The sequence below is a fragment of the Leuresthes tenuis genome, unplaced genomic scaffold (assembly GCF_036924035.1).
Source record: "Leuresthes tenuis unplaced genomic scaffold, fLeuTen1.0.hap1 SCAF_6, whole genome shotgun sequence".
NCBI lineage: Eukaryota > Metazoa > Chordata > Actinopteri > Atheriniformes > Atherinopsidae > Leuresthes > Leuresthes tenuis.
The window spans coordinates 7,806,435-7,828,810 of record NW_027325360.1 but is presented as its reverse complement, the minus strand read 5'-3'; the positions used below and the strand labels follow the sequence as shown (position 1 = coordinate 7,828,810).

The following is a 22,376-nucleotide window of genomic DNA, read 5'->3' as shown; positions in this document are numbered from 1 at the left end:
TTTTTGACCTACATGTGAAACTCTAGATTTCAGTTCCGTGAAATGGAATAAAAGTGGCCTACTGCTTCGCAGGATGTTCTGATTATTAAGGAAAACTTATTTAGTATTTACCAACTTTTGGTTTGAACTGAAGATGCCATGCGGGTGTGTGCATGCATTACCTCAAAATCAGTGGAAATCAAAATAATTCTCGTTGACATAAAAGTGGCCCAGAATGGAGAATGATTTGTTTTGAGCCATGGTGAACCACATTTCTCCCCCCAACCATTTCACCAGTCATCCCTCACTTCTACCGCCATCTTTCCATCTCCACTGCCACCAGACCACAGGGTGGCACATGTGGCAAAGAGTTGTACCATGACGGCATGTCCTCTCACGCAAGGTTCCATCTTCGAGACGAGCATAAGTGATGTGCAGAATGGCTTTCCGTTTGGGGATTTGCATGCTTGGAATTCGGCTCTCTGACGCATTGTTTCCTCCTCTGAGCAAAGATCTGTGCTTTCAGTCAGACACAACAAGGCAGCAAGGCGATGGGAGGTTTGGGGATATGTTGAACCATAGAGGGAATTAGTGGGGAAGAAGAGGAGAGTTGATGGAGAAGATGGTCGAATATAAGACAGAGTGACTGAAAGTTGGTTATTTAGAGTTTGCATGTTTGGAGACATTCTTTTGCTGGTGTGTTACACCAACTGTGTCAGTGGTGTTACTTGCTCATGAGAGTAGATATTTGTATGTATGTATATTTTGTAAACAGGAACAGTCCACACATTTTCAGTATTCACTCACTCAACCAGACATGTTATGGAGAATATGTCCAAAACAGTTGTTTTTAGTGGTTTGGGGGAAATTCAAGAGGACCTTTTCTGTATCACAGGAACCGGCTGCCATAGGTGAATAAACACACAAACAAAATGTGGGTTTATATATAGCATCCTCCTCCAAGGCAATTGTTATATTGTACAGTTGGAGCATATCCCCACTGTCACCCCTGGATAGGTCGCCAGTCCATCACAGACCTCCTTGTGTATGTTACTGAAAACACATATTCTTTTAACAGGAGGATGAGTTGCAAAGTCTGGGTGCTCTGTCTCCTTTAGCTCTCAGCCTTGTACGATGCACAACTAGCAGGCTCTGATCACATGACCTCAGGAACCTGCTGGGAATGTATGGATGTAAATGGCACTTGTTCATGCAGCTCTGAAAGTCAAAAGGTCTTGAGGTGGACTCTGGTGTTGATGGGGAGCCTGTGCAGCTGAATTAGCAATAGTGTGACATTTGAGTACTTAGAGGACTTAGTTAACAGCCTCGCAGCAGTGCTCTGAACAACCTGCAGATATTCCAAGGAGTTTTTGCTTAGACAAGAACAAAGAGCTACAATAATCCAGACTTGATTAAATAAATGCATGAATGACTTTTTCCAGTTCAGGGCGTGACACAACTTTGCAGTATTTTTTCAGTGATAAAAACAAGAACGGACCAGAGATTTGACAAGAGCATCCAAAGTGAAAGCTGAGTGGAAAGTTACCCCAACGGTCCCGATTAAAGGTTTAGCAAAAGAAGCAAGGGGACCTATAGTTTCCAAGGACTTCTGTTTTCTTATCATTAAGTTGGAGAAAGTTGTCAGCCATCCAACTTTTAATAGAGTCTAAGAACCTATGCAAGATATGTAGCTAAGAAACACCTTTGGGATTAAACTTGTTTATATATTAAAATGAACATGTTATTCACAGTTCCAAAAATCGACTATTTTGCACTAATTTCTCACTGTTCTATGTGACTTTTTCTTAATTATCCGTCTTACGTGGCACATAGTGTTATGAAGGGCTGAGAAGTACTGGAATGTGTGCTACAACTGCCTGAGCAGATGCATATACATCACTGCATTTATCTTCAAGGTTCCTTGAAGTCACTTGATATTCTTCTTTCAATAACCGAGAGGTCCGGGGGAGTTGGTCCTCATTTATCTGTTGTTTGCAGTCGTATGTTCTCCTCAAATTTCCAATCATTCTGTCACCAGGCACGCAACTCTTTCCTGTTTTCTTAAGTTTTCTTCACTGATGAGGATATCATCAGTTCTGCTGTTTTCCCCTTTAAATACAAAATAAATGTTGCCTCTACATTGATCACAGTTTCATGATCAGGATAAAAGTTTTCAGATGTAGCTTAATAGCCACCTTCATGCAGTGTGAGTAGATTTGAGTGAGAGAGAGTGCAGATTCCATCCATCCATCCCATCCTTTCAGAACATGTTCACGCTTGTGTGAGTGTATCAACATCATATCCCCCCTCAAGTCTCAAACCAGATTATGAGCGTTGGGGCTGACTGAAATGACTTTGAATTCTCCAAAGCCCCTAACCCCTAGGAACATACCTGTTCTTGCAAGCCTAATATGTACAGGTGCCTCATTTCAAAAGACTACAGCCCTCCTCTCTTTTCCTTACTCCCTCTCCTCCCTCAGTTTCTCCCCCCTGCCTGCTGCAACTTTACCCTGCGACTGAACTGCAGTCCCATTGAAATACCTCCCCCCAGTCTAGTCTGCACTTCAAAGTTAACTTTCACCCTCCAGCCAGATCTGAGCGGGCGGTCCGACCAGGAAAGGACCCAGCCTCTGGATAGTTACGACTTCAAAGTCTGTGACAGTAGTTATGAGCTGTTTGAAAATCAGAGAACACCTCTAAAAAGCAGACAGTTGATGCTACTGTTTATACATTGTAAGTTGATACTATAATTGCATGTCCAAAACTTTGATTGGTGCATCTTATGATTAAAATCTCTGGAGTATACACAGGAGTATAATGTGTTATTTTCACCCATTTACAAATAAGCATATAACTACATGTTTATTCTTGAATATCAGCAGTCATATCTTATTGAGCTGTCATTCTTTTAGTGATTTCAAAACTGTTTAATACGTAAAGCTTAATTTTTTCAGTGGCATTGTCTGAGTGGCCCACATCTGTACAGTACTTACAGTCACGGTAAAAAAGAAAGAACACTCGGTTTCTATTGTGAGGTGTTATGTAGCAGGACATAATGAAAATCTTACAAAGTGTGAGAGTTCATAAAAAAAACAACCTCATGTGAACAAAGGAACATTAGAAAAAGAATCATTAACTATTTACAAAAGAAGTAAGTCTAAATGCAGAAGCAGTGTGACAAGTCCTGATCGTGATTCAGCAACTTGTAGAACCACTTTCTGCTGCAATAAGTTGAAGTAATCATTCTCTGTCTGATGTTATCAGTCTTTCACATCGTTGTGGAGAGATTTTGACCCACTCTTTATACTGTTGCATTTTTTTCTGTGCAAAACTCCTAAAGAGTCCTTATTTTGATTGAGTTAAGGTCTGGACTTAGATTTGGTCATTGCAAGACCTTGACTCTTTCTTTTCTGTTGTAGATTTGCTGCTGTGCTTGAAATCATTATCAGTTTGCATGAATCATTTTTAGCCAAGCTCTACCCTCTTTACTCCAGAATACTTAGGTGGCCAAGCCCAAATTCTCAACCTTCCTCCACTGTGTTTAGCAATTGGTCTGAGGTGTTAGGTTTTCTCCAAACATTGTGCTGTGCATCATGACTAAACATCTCTATTTTGGTGTTCTCCGCCCGAAGGACATTGTTCCAGAAGTCTTGAGGTTTGTTCAGAGGTACTTTTCAAACTTAAGCTGTGCTGGATGGAGAGGATAAGCTCTCTCCTGCAATCCTTCCAAACAACCCATATTTGTTCAGTCTTTTTCTAATTGTACTGTCATGAACTGTAACATTTAACATGCTAACTGAGGCTTGTAGAGTCTTAGATGTACCTTTTGGGTTTGTCTGACAGTCTGACCTTGGGGTGAGCTTGTCGTCTCCTGGGAAGATTGGCAGCTGTATTGAATGTTTTTCACTTTCTCACTGTTGAATGCTTCAGATTGTTCGGAAATGGCCATATAACAATTCCTATATTGATGGGTAGCAACAATTGCTTCTCCAAGATCATTGCTCTTGGTCACAAATTACATTTAATGGCTATTTGACTTACTTTCCTTACTGAGTGTGTAATAATGCAAAGTGCAGGTATAGAAACAATTCTGTAAAGTTTGTTTTGGGGGCAAAGCCCTCTACAGCTGGTGAAACCCAGTGTTCTCTACAATCAAATAGGGGCCTGATCACAGGGGGAGGAATTTTGGATATTCGAACAAATATTACAGACTTGCATGCAGTCCTCCAAAGGGCTAACAGTATGTCACAATTCGTTGAATGCTAACTTAAGCTGGAAGGGGGGCCAACGACAAGATGACGAAGCACCTAAAACAATAAAGACTGAAGAGGCGCAGGTGAAATGCTCAGACAATAGCTTTACTGTCTTCTTTATTTTAACATTTACTTTCATTCCATCACAAAACAGATCTGTATCCACTATAGATGGATTTCAATTGACAAATATTTAGAGAAAATATGTTGAGGTCTAAATTTGAGTGCTGACATGGACTGTAAATAAGGAAATCTGATAAGTTCTGTGTTTACATGCTAAACTCTTTTGATCTGTGAGAAGAGGGTCTCCTAATCTGTGGAAAATATAAAAAACTGCAAAGATAGATGTTCTTTTCTCAACTTTATTCCCAAATAAATAGGAAAAACTCTGTCTTGGTCAGAGTCTGCCTCTTACTTCTGTCTTTAAAGACAGAGTAAAATGGGACCTTCATTCTCTGGATGAAAGTCAGATATTTGTCCTGTAAAATATGTTTTGCCAGGATGTTCCACAATCCTTAACTCTTCTAAGATCTCCAACAGAGGTGTCCAGCACAGATAGAGATGGGAATTGAGAACTTGAAATGGTTCCACATTTTCCAAAGCCTCAAAATTTTATGCCTCTGAGCTTCTCAATCCCTTTATCGCTCTTGGCGGGTGCTCCAGTAATGCCTTCTGATTGCCTTCTGAAATAAACAATTTCACGCATGTGAGTTGTGAGTCTATATGTGCTGCCACAAAAACTAAGTCATGGCAGAGAGGATGAAGTGGTCCAAAGCCAGGCTGCATTTCACAAAGAAAGGTATTAACAGCGCTAGTTCTAATGTCTGCAAAGCTATTATTTAACCAGCAACACAATGAAACATCTTTTAACACAAATGAGATTCACTTCCAGGAGTGCAGGGTGCTTGATGCACACAGGGCAGCACAGTGCCTCTGCTTCTTTTATCAGCTCGGCAGATCATCTGAAGCTGACTGTAAATATATTGCATGATAACATCAGCATCACACTTGGCACAGCTTTATCTGACAAAGAATGCCAAAATGAAAATTTTCTCATTTCCTTTATTTTAGACCTTGACTGAGAGACTTTTGCTACAGCTCTCCAGCTACTGACAGCTAAACACGCTTGCTACACAGGCAGGGAAAGTGACGAGTGAGTTGCAATTCTTTAACTAAATTTGTTTGTGAAAGTCATACATCTTCTCTTAATAGCAGAGCAAACACATTTCTAGTCTTCTATAGCATGAAATAAGAGGTTCAATAAAGGAACTGAAGGAAATTTAAGTATCAAATCAATAAGCCGCATCTATAAAATCTTCCACCCATAGTTTAAGGTCCAGTTGAACCCGACTTCCTGCCGCTGGCACGTTCATGACAAATCTGGAGTTTTCCTCAACCCCCCTTTCTATGTACCTACACACATTATACACCACTGGAAAGCCAACGTTCTTTAGATTTGAATGATGTACGCCGTTTCAGGATGCAACTGTAGACACAGTAAACACTTATGTGAGACCAGCCACAAATTCAAAACAATTATGCAACTCACCTATAAAGCCTCACAGTATTCCAAGAACAAATACAACTCCTAATGTACTCCAGTAAGTTAGTCCACAACTAGTTTTACATCCATGAAGACACATAGTCCACTGCTGCAAACTTTCAAAATTTCCATCAGACCTTGCCTCTACTCCAAATGGTTCAAGAACAGCTTTAAATTCACTTTGGGTGTTCCTTTTTAGGTGTTTTAGGCAGAAATTACAGGAATTTTAAGGGGTTAATATTGTTGATGCCACGTTTCAACTCCCTCTGTTGGAAACCCATCACATTTCCTTACCTTCAGAAAGAACATATTTACTCCAGTCAGATAGAAAATAACCAGATTAAGTGAATACACGATCACATTTTCCCATTTTTCAGATTCTTAAATGGTTTGTACCAGCTCTTTTGATGTGATTAAAAATTAATTCTGATTGAGATCAGTCTTATCTAATTTAGGTGTTTACATGAGGCCTTTTCATCCTGATTTGACTATTAAACCTGATATGAGGCATTTACATGAGGCCTTTTAATTCTGATTCGACCATTAATCTGTGATAATACACAGCCTACGTCTTAAATTCTTTCCATAGCAAGGCACAGCTAAAAGACTAACAATGGCACACTGACGCAATTAGGAGTGGCCCACTCCTCGAGTAGCCTCTTGCTGTCGCCTGCAGGAAGGAGGACTTGGACCATCCGACTCCACCCACATCCAAGTTGCTTATGTTACTCATCATGTTACCCACTAACCCCCATGGCCTTAACTCTAACCAGTCAGATTGGATGAGGCCAAAGTTGGATTTAAGAGGAGTTTGATGTGTGGTAAGTAGGACGATCAAACTGATTATTGTATTTACAGCAGAACTTAGACTGTTTCACATATTTCTCAATGCAATTGCAAACCACCAAGGTCTAAAGCTTTAGATCACCACAGATTTGGTGATTCTCTTCCCTCTTGATGAGTTGAAGGGTAAACTTGGTAGCACTGTATTCATTATTTTCTGAATAGTCAGCCTGGCTGTGTTTTTTCAAAAGCATGATTTCCACAGAGTAGTTTGTTATCAAAGTACTCAGTTTTAGATTTTACACCTACACACACCTGTTTTTTTTTTTTCTTGTTTGTGCTTTCAAGTCAGTTAATAAAATCTGAAATGTACCTAGAAACCTACTTTCAAAACACGTTAATAGAACTTAATATTATTTGTTCATTTGGATGAAAGGAATGACTATTTAACAACAAGGTATTTTGAAATATAGCAAGATGTTGTTGTGAATCAACATCAATCTAAATACATTCAATAAAGTATAGAATGAAACATCTTTGTTCTTCTCTCAAAACTTTTATACTGTTTAGCCTTAGCATGAGGCCATTCAGAATTTGCTGAATAGGACTCATTATGACTACTGGCTTATCTGTAAGTAAATGACTGTTTTATTTCCTGTCCTACCCCTGCTATCCTGAAGTTATCTGAAAGATATCACCATCAAGCAAATTTACAAAGCAATAAAGATCTTTATAGCCTTTCGTACATAAGATCAGTAGTTCGATTCCTGATGAGGTCGTGCCTCCAGCAACCTCTTCACTAATATGACCGAGAGACATAGAACTCAAGTCATGCTTGCTCGGACGTTAAACAAGATCCGCATCAGGTGTTGGGGGACCAGGACATACTGATGGCTAGTGGACTGGTGGAAAAAGGCATTCGTGGAAAAGAGTGGAGAATCTCATATTTCTGCAATGCTACTATTCCAGGAGTCCCAATGAGAAGGAATGTATGCAGAGGATGTGGGACCAATAGTTACCTTGAAAACCAACGACTTAATTAATTAGGAAACAACTTCTAGCCCAGTGTTCTAATTTTGGAATCTGCTATCACAACTTGAGATTGATGTTGTACAATAAAGATACTATGGCAAGGGGGGACTAGGACAACAGGTCAGGAGGGATACATCATCATCCCCATCTAAGAATGGATACCAAGCCCCATTAGAAAGCCCTGGGTACTTGAAGCCTTCGTAGAGGCCGGGTCTACCACACCAGATAGGCCCCCACCAGTAAGCTGTGCAACAAGGCTTTCGAGACTGTCCAGCACATAAACATAATAAAGGGGTGTAAGATGCAAGCAGGTACGGCATACATGCAACGCCATAACCTAGTGATGGGAATAGTGTACAGGTCTGTACCCATCTGTGTGGGAGATGCCTCAAAAGATAGTGGATAATGACAGAACTAAGATACCGTGGGACTTCCAGATCCAGACTGATAGACAGGTGATGGCTGACCAGCCATGGCTAACCATTAAACTACAGAAGAAGGCAGTAGTGATAGATGTTGCAATTCCAAGTAAAGTAAATACGCAAGTATATAAATGTCAGGGATGGGGATTTTAAGGGATTTTTGAAGTCGACTAATTAAGCCGATCGATCGACTAATCATATTATTTCCACGCTGTCATTTAATGCTTTATCATACGAATATTCGTTATTCCTGCTTTAACTTCACATGATTATAAAAGCTCACTGTTTTAAAAGGCACTCCATTAATAATGTTGTGGAGTTATTATTTTGAAATAACCTAATCATCCCTCCCCTCCATGCTGTTATTTTCCCTTATCTGCCCCCTCAATAATTCATTACAGATCATTTCATGAGAGTTTCCCACTGTGGTTTTTGCAGTGACATCATTGCAAACATGCAACATACCCTAAGCCGGCTGGAGTCAATAGTCAGCCCTATTCTGTGTCATCATAGGGAAAGCATCTCCCACAATCTAGGGACTGTGGGGCCCCTTAATTACTTTATGTAATAACATGCTGCAGTGATGCACTCTCTTGGGAGCCATGAATGTAAAAATGCTCGCCCCCTCCTCATCATCTCCTTTCTTCATTAAAACGTAATGTCAGCACCATGCCAACAAAGGCACAATTCACTGAGGCTGGGAGTCTGGTTGATACACACAGAGCTGTTCTGAAGGACATGTTCAAATGTTTCCTTTTGAGTATTAATAGTAACTCACGATCTTGTGTTTACTTTATATTTATTTAACCAGCTGAGGTTAGATTCACATTGGCATGGGGACAAAGGGTGGGAACAGATGATATTTCTATCTAATATGACATGTTTACCCTTAAAACAATGCCCAGTCTTCATTATTTAGATTGTGTAGTCAAATACACAATTATTCATCTAAGAAATGATGCCAGTGTGTCTTCAAATTGAGTCAGTCTTCAGTACATTGTAACTATACTCCCAAAGAGAGATAAGATTCTTTGAATAAAGTTTAGTCAAGTAGAATGTGGTGGTTTTTAAACATTTTAATCTCCAATTGTTACATGTTGTTGTAATAAATGCAGAATGTGGTTTGACTTTACTTGACTGAAATGAGCCATGTACTCTCTTTTTGCATATTTTCTTCAGATTATCAGTTTTCACACATTTTAAAAGAAAGGTTTTGTCTGCAAATTACACAAAGTAAAGCTTTTTTGTGAAAGTAGAGAGGTCTAATTGTTTTGAAAAATCCTACATTGCTTTAAAAATCTCACTTTAAGCAGAGTTTGACCTGGCCAAATTTCCCATGATTAAATGGCATTTGGAGAACAAGAACAATTGCTGTTCTTAACACACGTAAATTGGCTACTTGGCTAACAAATAAACGAACCACCTTCTAATAATCAAACAAGATAAACATTCAAAAATTGAAATGTCAGCAGGTTATAGAAATGAAGACACAAAGAAAAGGTCTTTAACAGTGTAGTTGGTAATACATATTTCCTCTCTTTGAGTCAGTTTCTTTCACAGATTAGATAAAGTGTTACTATTGCACATACATTGCACATAGTAAAGAAGACACTCATTCCATTGTACAGGGGCTGAACATTTCAGTAAATAAATACATTTAAATAAATGATAGGGGAAAATCTTTGTATTCTGTTTTGTTTTTTTGGAAACTGAATGCACCTGCTGACTTTCATCATTAATGTTACCATTATAGGTGTGGAAGTTACCCATACCATGTCCATTAATACCCTCCCATCCCCATAATGGGTGCTTGCTTTTTAGCTCCTCAAAGCCAGCTCTTGCATTTGTGGATGTAGTAATCACTAACAGTGCTTTTAAGAAGGTTCCTGAGCCCATGTAGTTTTAAATTCAATGTTGCTGTTGCCTAAATGCATAAGCGTGGTTCTACAATCATGTACATCTACACATCATAGCGTGTTGCAACCACTTTGGCGCAATCTGAGAAATACCTGAAATAATCTGAGGTCTGAGCTACTCTTGGTTGTGTTGGTTTGCCATTGTTGGTCCTTTAACTTTGATCTGCTATGAAAAAAAAAACAGAATTCATTGTGAACAAAGAGCTTCTTTGTGATGGAGTTGAATTTTTCTTAGTTTTTTTTTTTGTCTTTTCTGTGATGAAATCAGTTTTTGATAGCCCCTCCCCGATCAAGCCACTTTAAACCAGTCAGCATTCAACCAACTTGTATTTTCATTTCTGAGAGCTATGTGCTGTTTGTATAACTGCACAAAAGCCCATCTACATTCACTTAATAACCAAAATCCCTTAATCTGAGAGTGGTGAGATTGGCACAGACGGATACCTGCGTGTTACCATGGAGAAGACCTGAGATCCTGAGGATCACGGCCATTCAGTGCTAGTTTTCAGCCTTGTTACATATGTTCAAAGATTTCTTTGGATTCTCTTAATCTTTAAATTACATAATGTATGATAAATGAGAACAACCCAGAATTTATCTTTGGAAATGTTATCGTTGAATTGTTTAACTATTTGCCTACACAAATTTTCATAGAGTGAATGCCTCCCCATCTCTACATGTGGTGAATAAAAGATGGATAAACTGCATTTAAATAGCACAGTTCTTGTCTTGTTCACAGCTCAAAATGCTTTGAAGTACAAACTAAATTTACACACACGTTCGTACAACACCTTTTTAAGCAACACATTGAATGCAAATCCCTACCATATGTGTATTTATACCATAATAAACCAGCTTGTATAACAGCATTTAGGGAAATTTGAGATTTGGTATCTTGCCTTAGGACACTTTGACGCGTGGAATGATGAAGCCATAACTTCTCTACTTCCTGAGTGATGACTACGAGAAGCTCTTTATACACCCAATCAATGACCCAATGAAACTGAACAGTTGATCTCAACTGTGAGATGATCCACTAGATTAGTTTATAAATATGTACGTATATACACACATACATGTATATTAATATATACATGTATGTGTGTGCATACAAATGTGTATATTTTTCTATTTCCAATGCAAATCTCTGCTTCTTTTTCAGTTTTAACAAAGCATGAACAGTTTGTTTGGAAATATATTTAGGGAGAGTTTGGCTTAAAGACAAGAAAGGAAAGAACCATGCATCACATTTTAAAGCCCATCTATCAGTCAATGGATTCTACTCAAGCACAGATGGTAAATGAAAGACCACAGAAATCCACCTTTTTGGGGAAATGGAAGAGTAAGGCATAGAACTGCCGACGACTGGTCCTCAAAGCCCTCCTCATGTCCAGTTCTCTCACAAACAAGCAGACAGCTGATTCTTCTCAGTGTGGCCTGAGTTTAGACATGGGTGTAGAGAGACTGGGGCGTCAGGAGAAGATTCACAGCTGCCGTTGATTAAATATTAGACCATTTGTCAGGAGAGAAGCATGAATATTTGTTATATTTTTCAATTATGATAGGTATTAACCGATTTAATGATCTGAAGAGTCACCAAACACTCACCATGTCCACATTAGATCATCTCAAAAGTAAATATTTAAGTCAAGCTGATTAGAGGAAACTGTAGGAGTAAAGATGGAGCGTTAGGAAGTGATTGTGGATTGAAAACTTGGTGCAGCCAGCAGAGGGCAGACTTGCTATGAAAAAAGAGTATGTTCTCCATTAAGTAATTGAATCACCATTACTTGTTGCCCTAATGCTTTCTGAGGTCCATAATGAGCTGATAATGTAAATCTAATTCAGTTTCATCGCTGAGTCTACAGGCTTTGCAACATCAATTTCCCATTAGTTACATATTTATTCATACAGAGTCGTAATGTGCTTCTATTACACGAGTGTGTAGGGGGTGGGAGTCACAGAAGAGTGTCACAAGGCAGCAAAGGGACATGTGGTGTGGATCAGGATTCATAAAACCGAGTGACGTCCAATGTGATCTGTAAATTATTCTTGAGCTGGAGGCGCTGAAGAACTTCTTAAGATTTGGCTTTGAATTGTTTTCCTCCCTTTTTTTTCTTTTGAGTCCAAACACATGTTGACCATCACGCTTTCTTTCAAAGACAGCAGCATTCTTGACCTAAAAAGTCCTCACAGTTGGTTTCCATAATCACACTGCCACACATCTGACAGCAAGATGAAACCTTGTTTTCTGTTTTTTTTGTTTTTTTTTGAGGAGATAGATCTGTTTTTAGAGCTCACACTTCAGTAAAAATACAAAAAACAAGAACTCTCAAGAACTCTTTCATGCATAACTGCTCTATAATATTAAAAAAGGGCCATCCTTGCATTTAAAATGATAGAATGCACAAGACTACTTTTACCCAGTAAAATGCATCATCACTTGCATGGTACCATGAGCTCCTTTCATTATCTGTGCACAAACATTTCAGTCACGTTTTTTTTGTTGTTGCTGTTGCAATGAAAAGATGCATGTCGATCTATTCTTTCAGTGTCATGGCAAAGCACACTGTTTCTTTTTGCAAACACACAATGACGTCTCACACATGCTGAAAGGAAAGGCGCCAGGCAGAAGAAGCTCTTGCAGGAACGGGTCAGTATGGAAGTCACACAATAGGCCCATTATCTTCTGCAGTAAATAACAGCAACGGTTTGTTTCAAAGAGAAATGCAGGATACGCCTGCATGCTTTCATATGAAGATAAAGACACATGAGGAGTATTACACCTGCTCCAACCAGCCGCTCGTTTGAATTTCTGCAGATAGAAATGATGACAAATTGCATTTAAACAAGCTGAGCTTTGTAAAACGCCTGAAATCATTTTGTTTGGATGATGACAGCTTCTTCTGTCTAAAGACTGACTGAATGATGGGTTCAAGTGAACTGGCCTGACAGCCCCTCACAGACCGACTGAAAACACCTACAAAAGTATCTGAATCAGAAAGAAATGTAAAATTATTTATGAATTAGGAATGGACGTTTCCTGAGTTGAGTATGGTGGGTTCCAACATTGTTTTTTTTGTTGTTGGTGGTGTTTGCGCCAAAGTGCTGAAGCTAAAGTGATTGTAATTAGGGATGACAACATCCTCGTGACATGGATTTTTCTTCTCAAAGTGTTCCTTTGCCTTGATTAAAGTGCTGAAAAGAACCAAAGGAAAACATAAACGTCAGAGGACTACATTAGAGCCGGTAGGTGTGATTGAAAAAATTAGCCCGGGTAAATCATGAAGCGTCCTGAAGAGGGTAGTGTTTGTTTTAAGGTGGAACCGCCGCTGAAACATGACAAACTATAGCAGAAAGCCCCGCATGGCAGCATGGGGCTCGAACCGCGTCGTATTTACTTCATGTTCAACTCAAAAGACTCAGCTGACGGAGAAGTTTACGTGTAACTTGAAGTTTTAGCAAACAATAAGCCCCTCTTTCAGTGCGAGCTGATGTCCTCGGTGCCTCCTTAACCGAGTGCTGGCACTTCAGAGTGGGGAGTGCAAAGGAGAGGGTCAGAAAGAGTGGTGGGTGGGGATATAACCCTTTTGGAAGAGAGGAAAAAAAACTAAAAAAAAAATCACGTGTTTACAGATCAAAGGAGATCCGCTTTGTAGAGGAGGAGGAGGAGGGTGAGAAAGAAAGAAAGAGGGAGCGAGGGAGGGAGGGAGAAAGCGAGGCTGCGTTTGAGGCAATGTAATTGACAAGGCTCGCAGTGGTGAAATAAACACGCTTCAGCCCAGGCTCAGCATTTATTGCACAATTCGGACTCCTTTGAGGCATCGCCCGCAGCGCGCGTAGACCTGATTTCAATTACCTTCACCTGATTAATTAATCCGTGAGAAATTATGTCCCGATCGGCGCAGATCCAGCCGGCAAGATGATGATTTTACCAAGGAGAGGCTCAGATCGTGTGCCCGACTCGGTGGTCCTGGTGATCTTGCTGGTCGCCGCTTCTCTTGGTGCCGTTTTCGCTAAGGATACAGCCTTTGTGGAAGTGGTGCTGTTCGAGTCCAGTCCCAATGGAGATTATACTACTTACACGACTGGCTTGCAGGGACGGTTCTCCAAAGCTGGAGCCACTATCAGTGCGGAGGGGGAGATCGTTCAAGTACGTGTAAAGTGTCCTTTTTTTTTCTCTCACCGGGGTACGACAAGCTGCAGTCCCAGGCAACAGTGCAGGGACGCAGGCTGTTGTTTTACCAAGCTGCCCTCCTTCAAACTTTTTCCACGGGGGTTGTTTGGGGGGGGGGGGTTGACAAGAGTTGTACATGCTTGTGAGTGTGTGAGTGTGTGTGCAGGCAGTGTGTGAGGATGGTACTAAGCTCGCAAGCATATGCGGTCACAAGATGGCTCCTATCTTGTGGAATTCATTCACAGGGAAAACATGCTCTTGCAAGTTATTTTGTTGATGTCTGGAGATCACTTGTGCTCACTTTTCGAGTAATTGCCCACAGCCAAGAACACGCGCATTTGGGAACTGTTTTCCGAAATGATACCACCCCCCCCCCCAACCCCCCCTCGATCGCCTTAAAAAGTTTTTCAAATTTTTACAAAGTAGATTCTTACGCAAAGCACCCCCCTACCCCCCCCCCCCCATCCCCCCCCCCCCCCCCCCCCCCCACAGCAATAAGGTTTCGAGGCTCTTATTTGTGTGTAGTTTAGACATCTCACGGGTTTTAGCGCTTTTAAAACCCTAAAAGTTGGTCTCGGTGGTGATGTCCGCGTACTTTCGGCCGCACCGACAGGTATAACCGACACGTCCCGCCGCTTGTGTAGCGACTGTCTCCAGCTTTCTGCTTCTAAGTAGCGCGTTTTCGGCTTCACGCGCCACTGTTTTAGCGGACGGGAATAAAAATGAGGGATCCGGCGGAATAACAACACATTTTGAGAGTCCACCTCTTTATTTCCTGGTCCCAAACGTGACAAGTGCGCTTGGCTCGGACTGCTTACGCTTGGATCAGCCGTCCAGCCTTTGGCTGAGTGGAAGGCACAAAAATATGAGCTTTGCCTCGGCCAAAGTGTTTATTTGAAGTTTAATAGGTTAATTCTTTCCTAATCTACTTGGCCCTTGATTGTAAGGCAGTAAAGAGTTCGGCTCTCGTCATGTGCCAATGCTTTAATGATGCATTTCCTGACCTTTAACACGATCTGCCAGGATCCTGGGATGCACTGGTCTCTCAGTTCCTTTTGCGTAATTTGAAGCTTCTTGAATATAATTTGGCTTTAGTAATGGCATGCACTGACCCTTTGAAGATTCCTCTATTTATTTGAAGTTGGCTGTAAAAACCCAAAGGGCCTCTAATGTACTGTAATGAAGTAAATTTGGGTGTAGTTTGTGACTGCTATCCCAGCAGATCTATGGCCTTGTGACTGTCTAGACACATTTCACCTATGAATGGGTTTTAATGTAAAGTTGATTATCAGCTGGTCAGAAGATGAAACCTAAACTGGGACTGTAAAAAGCAACAGGGAGCTGGGACTGTGTAAAAGCCAGGAGCTGCGAGAGTTGGAGGTGCCTGTATGTTTGATCAAGTTCACCGTGATGGCAGGTCAAGCATGTTGCTGATGGGCTGTGTGCAAGAAGCCTCAGTGGTCTCCTGCCATGCTCCATCATGAGCCAACACATGCAACAGCCTGAGACCTCTGCAACAGCCTGAGACCTCTGCAACAGCCTGAGACCTCTGCAACAGCCTGAAACCTCTGCAACAGCCTGAGACCTCTGCAACAGCCTGAGACCTCTGCAACAGCCTGAGACCTCTGCAACAGCCTGAGACCTCTGCAACAGCCTGAGACCTCTGCAACAGCCTGAGACCTCTGCAACAGCCTGAGACCTCTGCAACAGCCTGAGACCTCTGCAACAGCCTGAGACCTCTGCAACAGCCTGAGACCTCTGCAACAGCCTGAGACCTCTGCAACAGCCTGAGACCTCTGCAACAGCCTGAGACCTCTGCAACAGCCTGAGACCTCTGCAACAGCCTGAGACCTCTGCAACAGCCTGAGGCCTCTGCAACAGCCTGAAACCTCTGCAACAGCCTGAGACCTCTGCAACAGCCTGAGACCTCTGCAACAGCCTGAGACTTCTGCTACAGCCTCAGACCTCTGCAACAGCCTGAGACCTCTGCAACAGCCTCAGACCTCTGCAACAGCCTGAGACCTCTGCAACAGCCTGAGACCTCTGCAACAGCCTGAGACCTCTGCAACAGCCTGAGACCTCTGCAACAGCCTGAGACCTCTGCAACAGCCTGAGACCTCTGCAACAGCCTGAGACCTGTGCAACAGCCTGAGACCTGTGCAACAGCCTGAGACCTGTGCAACAGCCTGAGACCTCTGCAACAGCCTGAGACCTCTGCAACAGCCTGAGACCTCTGCAACAGCCTGAGACCTCTGCAACAGCCTGAGACCTCTGCAACAGCCTGAGACCTCTGCTACAGCCTGAGACCTCTGCAACAGCCTGAGACCTCTGCAACAGCCTGAGACCTCTGCAACAGCCTGAGACCTCTGCAACAGCCTGAGACCTCTGCAACAGCCTGAGACCTCTGCAACAGCCTGAGACCTCTGCAACAGCCTGAGACCTCTGCAACAGCCTGAGACCTCTGCAACAGCCTGAGACCTCTGCAACAGCCTGAGACCTCTGCAACAGCCTGAGACCTCTGCTACAGCCTGATACCTCTGCTACAGCCTGAGACCTCTGCAACAGCCTGAGACCTCTGCAACAGCCTGAGACCTCTGCTACAGCCTGAGACCTCTGCAACAGCCTGAGACCTCTGCAACAGCCTGAGACCTCTGCAACAGCCTGAGACCTCTGCAACAGCCTGAGACCTCTGCAACAGCCTGAGACCTCTGCAACAGCCTGAGACCTCTGCAACAGCCTGAGACCTCTGCAACAGCCTGAGACCTCTGCTACAGCCTCAGACCTCTGCAACAGCCTCAGACCTCTGCAACAGCCTGAGACCTCTGCAACAGCCTGAGACTTCTGCAACAGCCTGAGACCTCTGCAACAGCGTTGCACCGCCTTGCTTCTGTGTGGACGTCTGCCTTTTGGTTTCCCCTAAAACCGACAACTCTTGACGTGAAAAGGAAGACGAAGTGTAGCGATCGAAAGGAGGGGACTCTCAAAAATGGGGCCTATTTTATACACAGAGATGGTCATTTGGCTCTAACCGCGCAGCAATGTCAGACCTCGGCTTTACATCAAAAACCACATCTATTTAGGTCTGCTTTCTTTGCAAACATAGCTTCTGACCACTCAGAGACGGCTTATATTTTGTCAGCCTATAATGAGGGGCAGGTTGTCCAGCACAGACCACTGCCTTAAATTTTGCATCGTGGATTCTCCCAAATATTTCTATAAGTTAGAACTGATAGTGAATAACAACCTGAAAGGTATATTTTTAAGCTAGTCTCATATTTCTCACACATGGATCCAATACTGTATATACAACGCTGCAGTAACATTTCAGGAGACTTTATTCAAGAATTAGGTTTTTGTGTATTCGGTTGTTGGCTGTGACCCCTGCAACAGTTACACTTGTCTACTTTTGATGTTTTTCTGTTTGGTGAATAGGTTTAGGGAGCCTTCCAGACCTCTCTTCTGCTGTTTAATCCCAGACTTTAGGAGGTTTGCATTGCTGCGTGTGTGTGGGTGTGTGTGTGTGTGTGTGTGTGTGGTGGCCAGACCTCAGCAGGTATGGGTTCAAATACAGGGGAAAGGGGGGGGGGGGCTTGGCACCATTCCTGAGCAAAGACTTGACCACCATCACCACTTGCACGCTCCCAACTCGCCTTTTCTAATTCCCTAAAGCTAACACCGCTTTAGCTCTGCCAGAAGAGCGCAAAAAAGTGGCACACGCTGTAGGGGCCAAAAATAATAAATGAAGTTAATTTGCCTCTTGCTCTGTTCTGCGGGGTGGGGAAGCACGGTGACGCAGATCTGGCCGCAGTGCCAAAGCCCAAGTGCCCTGATTGCCACAGCTCCACTCTGTGATAGCAAAGTAATACATGTCTCCTTTAAATCATTTCATCAGGACGTTGGACTGTGGGCTGACTTTAGGAGAGTACTTACAGCAGCTCCAACACGGAGAGCTGCTAGTTGTCTTTGTTTTCACATCTTGTGCCAGATTTGAATTCTCTCTGCTTTCATGAAAAAGTGCCAGAGTGCGTTTTGCTTCGAGTGATTAAGTGAGAAGCCCGAAGCGGAGAAAATCGATATGTATTCGACACTGGCATAGGCTGCCAAAGCCAGCAGACACTGCCACTAGATTAACTGGTAATTCAATGTCAGGGATTGCGTAAGGTGCACCCTAAAGACCTGTCATAAGTGTTTTCTTGTATTGTGTCGGCAGCACTCACACAGCTGATTGGAGCAGGTGCGATGCGAAGGACACCGTTATCTGTCACTCATCATTTCTGTAATGTCTCTCCGATGCCAAATCATCTCTCCTGTCGCGAGATGAGCTGCAGTGCTCTGCACGAGTTCACATCTGCGTCTGATTTCCAGCGGGCCTGTGCTGTCGGCATGTGAGTGAGGAGCTGAGGCAGGGACGTGGCAGGGGCACTGAGAGCACCACATGGAACTCGTAGTGTTGTCGGCCAGATGCAGAGGGAATCGTGTGGCTTTTGCCTACTTCCTCTCCGAGGGGACACGGAGCATCCCCTAAATCCAGCATCAGAGAGAGGAAGAGGCTCCAGTTTTCCCCACATCCACGAGCCGCTTTACCTTTGAGCTTCAGCTCCATGCCTGTGAAGTGCTGGGAGACTCGATGTAGTGTTTTGTTTTCTTTGAATGTCAGTTCCTTCCCTGATTGGATGCGTAAGGGGAAAGTGGTGGTTTTCAGCTAAGACAACGATGCGCTTAAATGCTGGAGCTCCTACCTTGCAGCTGGCAGGAGTTGTGTCGCGCTGCATTTAGACTGTAATGAGAGCTTTAGTGGTTTAAGGCATCCAGCGCGCTTTCTCACCACAGCCTGGAAACCCCAAGAGGCCATAATGGGCCGGTCCCAGACGGTAGGTGCCAGGGACCGGGCCACTCCCAGCGCCAAAGCAACAGTAGCCATACACAAACTCTGGTTTAAAAAGGTTAAAAGCGCTGCTCTCTACTTTTTTCCATTTATTGGCTTGGCGGTTGCAGCTGTATTTTAAGTGCTATCGTCTCTTAACCGCCACCCTGCTTCTCTTTCATGTCCCGGCCAAAGTAATTTGAGGCTGCATTTCTCCTCTTTTTGGAATAGAACAGGCTAAACTGTTTTTCTCTTTCTCTTGCTTAACAACCCCCCACCCCCGGACACAGACTCACCCCCTACTTCCACTCTGGTGTTTTTAGGCCCAGCCAATACTTTGTTACGCGTCCCAGATTGCATGTGAATGACTTGAAGTGATGCCCACAACAAATCGGCGTGCACTGATGAATTGTCTCACATTGTATCCGGGTGCCGTGGTGGCATGCATTTGTTGTTATTGTAACATTGCAAGCCCCAGTGTTGGCCAGAGGAACGGTCTTGACGCGTTGGCCAACGCGGTGGAAAAAAACGGCTAATTTATTGAAGCTTTAATGCTCAGTAGTGCCACCTGCTGATTAGAGTTTTGAGAAAGAATGCAATAGATGTCTGCAACACAGTGCACCTGTGTTTAATTTTTTATATCTAATGTTCAGTTATTAGTTATTAAAAGCCCTGTTTTAGGTCTATTTTTGCCTTCTGCCCCTTCTTTTTAAAAAGATTTTACCTTTTAAAGCTACCAGTAAAAACTTCAAAACAAAGATGTTGCCAGATTAGTTGATGCCACACTTGTGTCATCTCCTCCATGACCACCGACACACAAGGCTTTGAGGCTGTGATGTCATTTCCATAAGGTGCCAGGCTCACACCAGGTGAATGTGACCAGCATGAATTTTGCACCATTACCACTTGACCCAATGACAATATTCCCGTGTTGGTTCACAGAAAGCTCTTCGTTGTCAGTGTCAGTTTGTCTGGAGACAGGCATCAGGTTGAGGCTTCATCTGAGATGATTTCTACTTTGAGGTTTCGGTTTATGCGTCTCACGACTCGCACGCTCGCCTCTCTCCTGTTGTGTCATTTATTGGGATGATAAGCTTAAAAATGATAAGTCTATTGCTCGTTCTTTTTAAGTGAATCCCAAATGTTCTTCACACGTGAACAGCAGAGATTTTGGGGAGGAGGCGAGGACATTTCGGTCATTTTCCACAGATGCTGTTCACACGAGCACTTCACAGTGAGGTGGAAATCCAACGATGGGATGCAGGGAGTGTCTGTGCAGGCAGAATGTCACGCAGATGGTACAGTCTGGAAGCCTTTGGGTCCTGGTTGTGTTCTGTTGAGAAACAGTTCACAAGGGCTGTTGACTGTTTTTTTTCTTGGTTTTTATATTTGTATCCATTCCACATTTGAACTGACGAGCAAGTGGAAAGCCAAATGCAGCTCAGCAGCAACTCTAACAGTACGCTTACCCACCCTAAAGACTACCTGATATGTTCATGAATGAGCTCAGTCGGCAATCTATCCGAGATTTTACTCAGGAGCCGCAGGGAAAGTCTCTGGAGCAAACCTGAGTATTTCCGAATAGCAGTGCATGTACAAAGCTCTACCTGCCAGTCGGTGTCCTTTTCAATGGTTTAATTTAGCAGAACAACAGCTAAAGAATGTTTGAGAGTAATTATTTTACAGTGATTATAGAAGCTGTGCATTTGGGAGCAGGAACCAGCTAACATGCGGATTCTTTTTTATTTTTTACTTGGTGATTTTCTGCTACAACCTCACAACAGGTCTGTCAGCTCACTGTTGCATCACTTTGCTCTTCTTCACACTTCTGTACTCTGGATGATACTGGGTTTCCTGCCCCCGCTGTCCTCTCTGCCCCTGCCTCTTTTGCTCTTCTGCCCCCCTCAGCCTTCCACTCCCACTCAGCGCAACACTCCACCCCGAACACCTGCGTGTTTGTACCGGTGGCCCCAGTGGCTATGCTAGTTTCCGGTGGGTTGAATGGCTGAAAAGATTTTTGATGTTCCGCTTTCTCTCCAGCATCCAGGCCTCTCCCAGGGGAGCTCTGTTCCCTCGTGTCGCTCTCCTCTTGATCTGTTATTGATTATGAATGTGCTCTGTTTTGGATTCTGTGATTTGGAAATATTAGCTCAGCTTCTCCCTGAGGATTTAATTATTTATTCTTTCTTCTGATGAGAATATCGCACTTATGCAGGGAGGGAGGGGGGGGGCAGTGTTTTTGGTCGTTGTCCTCTCTCGGGTTACTTTCGAAGCACAGTGAGTGACAAGTGAAAGATGAAAAAGAGTCCAGAGTGGGTTTTCCACTCTCTGAATAGACCCTGGTGTGTCTGCTTGCATTTGATGAGATGGCGCTAAAAGGCCCAGTCCATCCAGACATCCCACATTTTTATGCACTGACACATAGGGTCTGCAAAACAAAGGCTAAGGGGTCGAGGGTTATGGAATGACAATGCCCGCAGTAGCTCATCCAGGCGGAGGCATCCTTTGTTGTCGGCCAGGAATGTGCTGAGTAACCGTGGAAGGCCACAACGCCAGCCTCCCTTTTTGTTGTACTTGTTTTATTTATTTATTTACTATTTTCTTTCAAGGTAGTTGTGCAGGAACTTGTTCTCACTCTGGTCTCCTTCTCCTCCTCCTCCTCCCGTGAGTAATCTTGCATCTTTACCCCGTCGTGCGGCTCGCATTTGTTTTCATAAAAGGAAAGGTCTTATCGCCGATCTTCCCCAGTGAGTTCAAGAACACTGGGTTCAAAGTTCTGTCTTTTGTATACATCATTACATAATGCATCTAAAAAAAACAACAACAATGTTGCAGGAAGATCCTGCCCTCGTGTTGTTCTTGACGCAAACAGATTTGTGAATATTTTTTGGCTGCTGGTTTTTATTCACACGTTCATCCTAATGTTGGTGTTCTCCCAACAGCCCTTCTGTCAGAAACCCTGCCATTTTTGTCTTCCTTTAATGGGATTTCTACACACCTACGGGTGTGAGATTGGGATGAATCAGTTTCAGGTTGAGGCCCCCTCTTCACTATGTTCACCCGTGCTCATACCAACCTGTGGTGGATCTGTTTCTGGAGTCTCTTTATGTCAGTGTAGGTAGTTCAGTAATGAGGAAGATCCGGGATGCAACGCAATGGGGCCAGAGGTATGATGGATTGAACTTGGTCAGATGAGAACAAGCTGGGTTATCTCTGCACTCGTTTTCTTTTTTCCCTCCTGAGCATGCTGTGTGTCTCCAGAGTAAAGATATATCACTACATCTTCCCTCCTCTTTTTGTTAAAGATGTGGCCTAGATTTTTTTTTTTTATTATTTAGATGAAAAATGTGCTTCTTTTCTTATGCGGTCCCTAGTATCAGGGGTGTAGTGAAGGTATTTGGGACACA

At 43.0% G+C, this 22,376-nt stretch overlaps 1 protein-coding gene across 2 annotated transcripts in view; it reads left to right on the top strand.

Annotated features, from left to right (window-relative positions):
- Positions 1-13,648: 13,648 nt before the first annotated feature.
- Positions 13,649-22,376, top strand: part of znrf3 (zinc and ring finger 3) — a 65,071-nt gene continuing 56,343 nt past the window's right edge. For both annotated transcript variants that reach the window (XM_072387404.1, XM_072387403.1), the window contains exon 1: positions 13,649-14,081. In XM_072387404.1, coding sequence (XP_072243505.1) covers positions 13,851-14,081 — 231 coding nt within the window. In that variant the 5' untranslated portion in view covers positions 13,649-13,850. The remainder of the gene's footprint in view (positions 14,082-22,376) is intronic.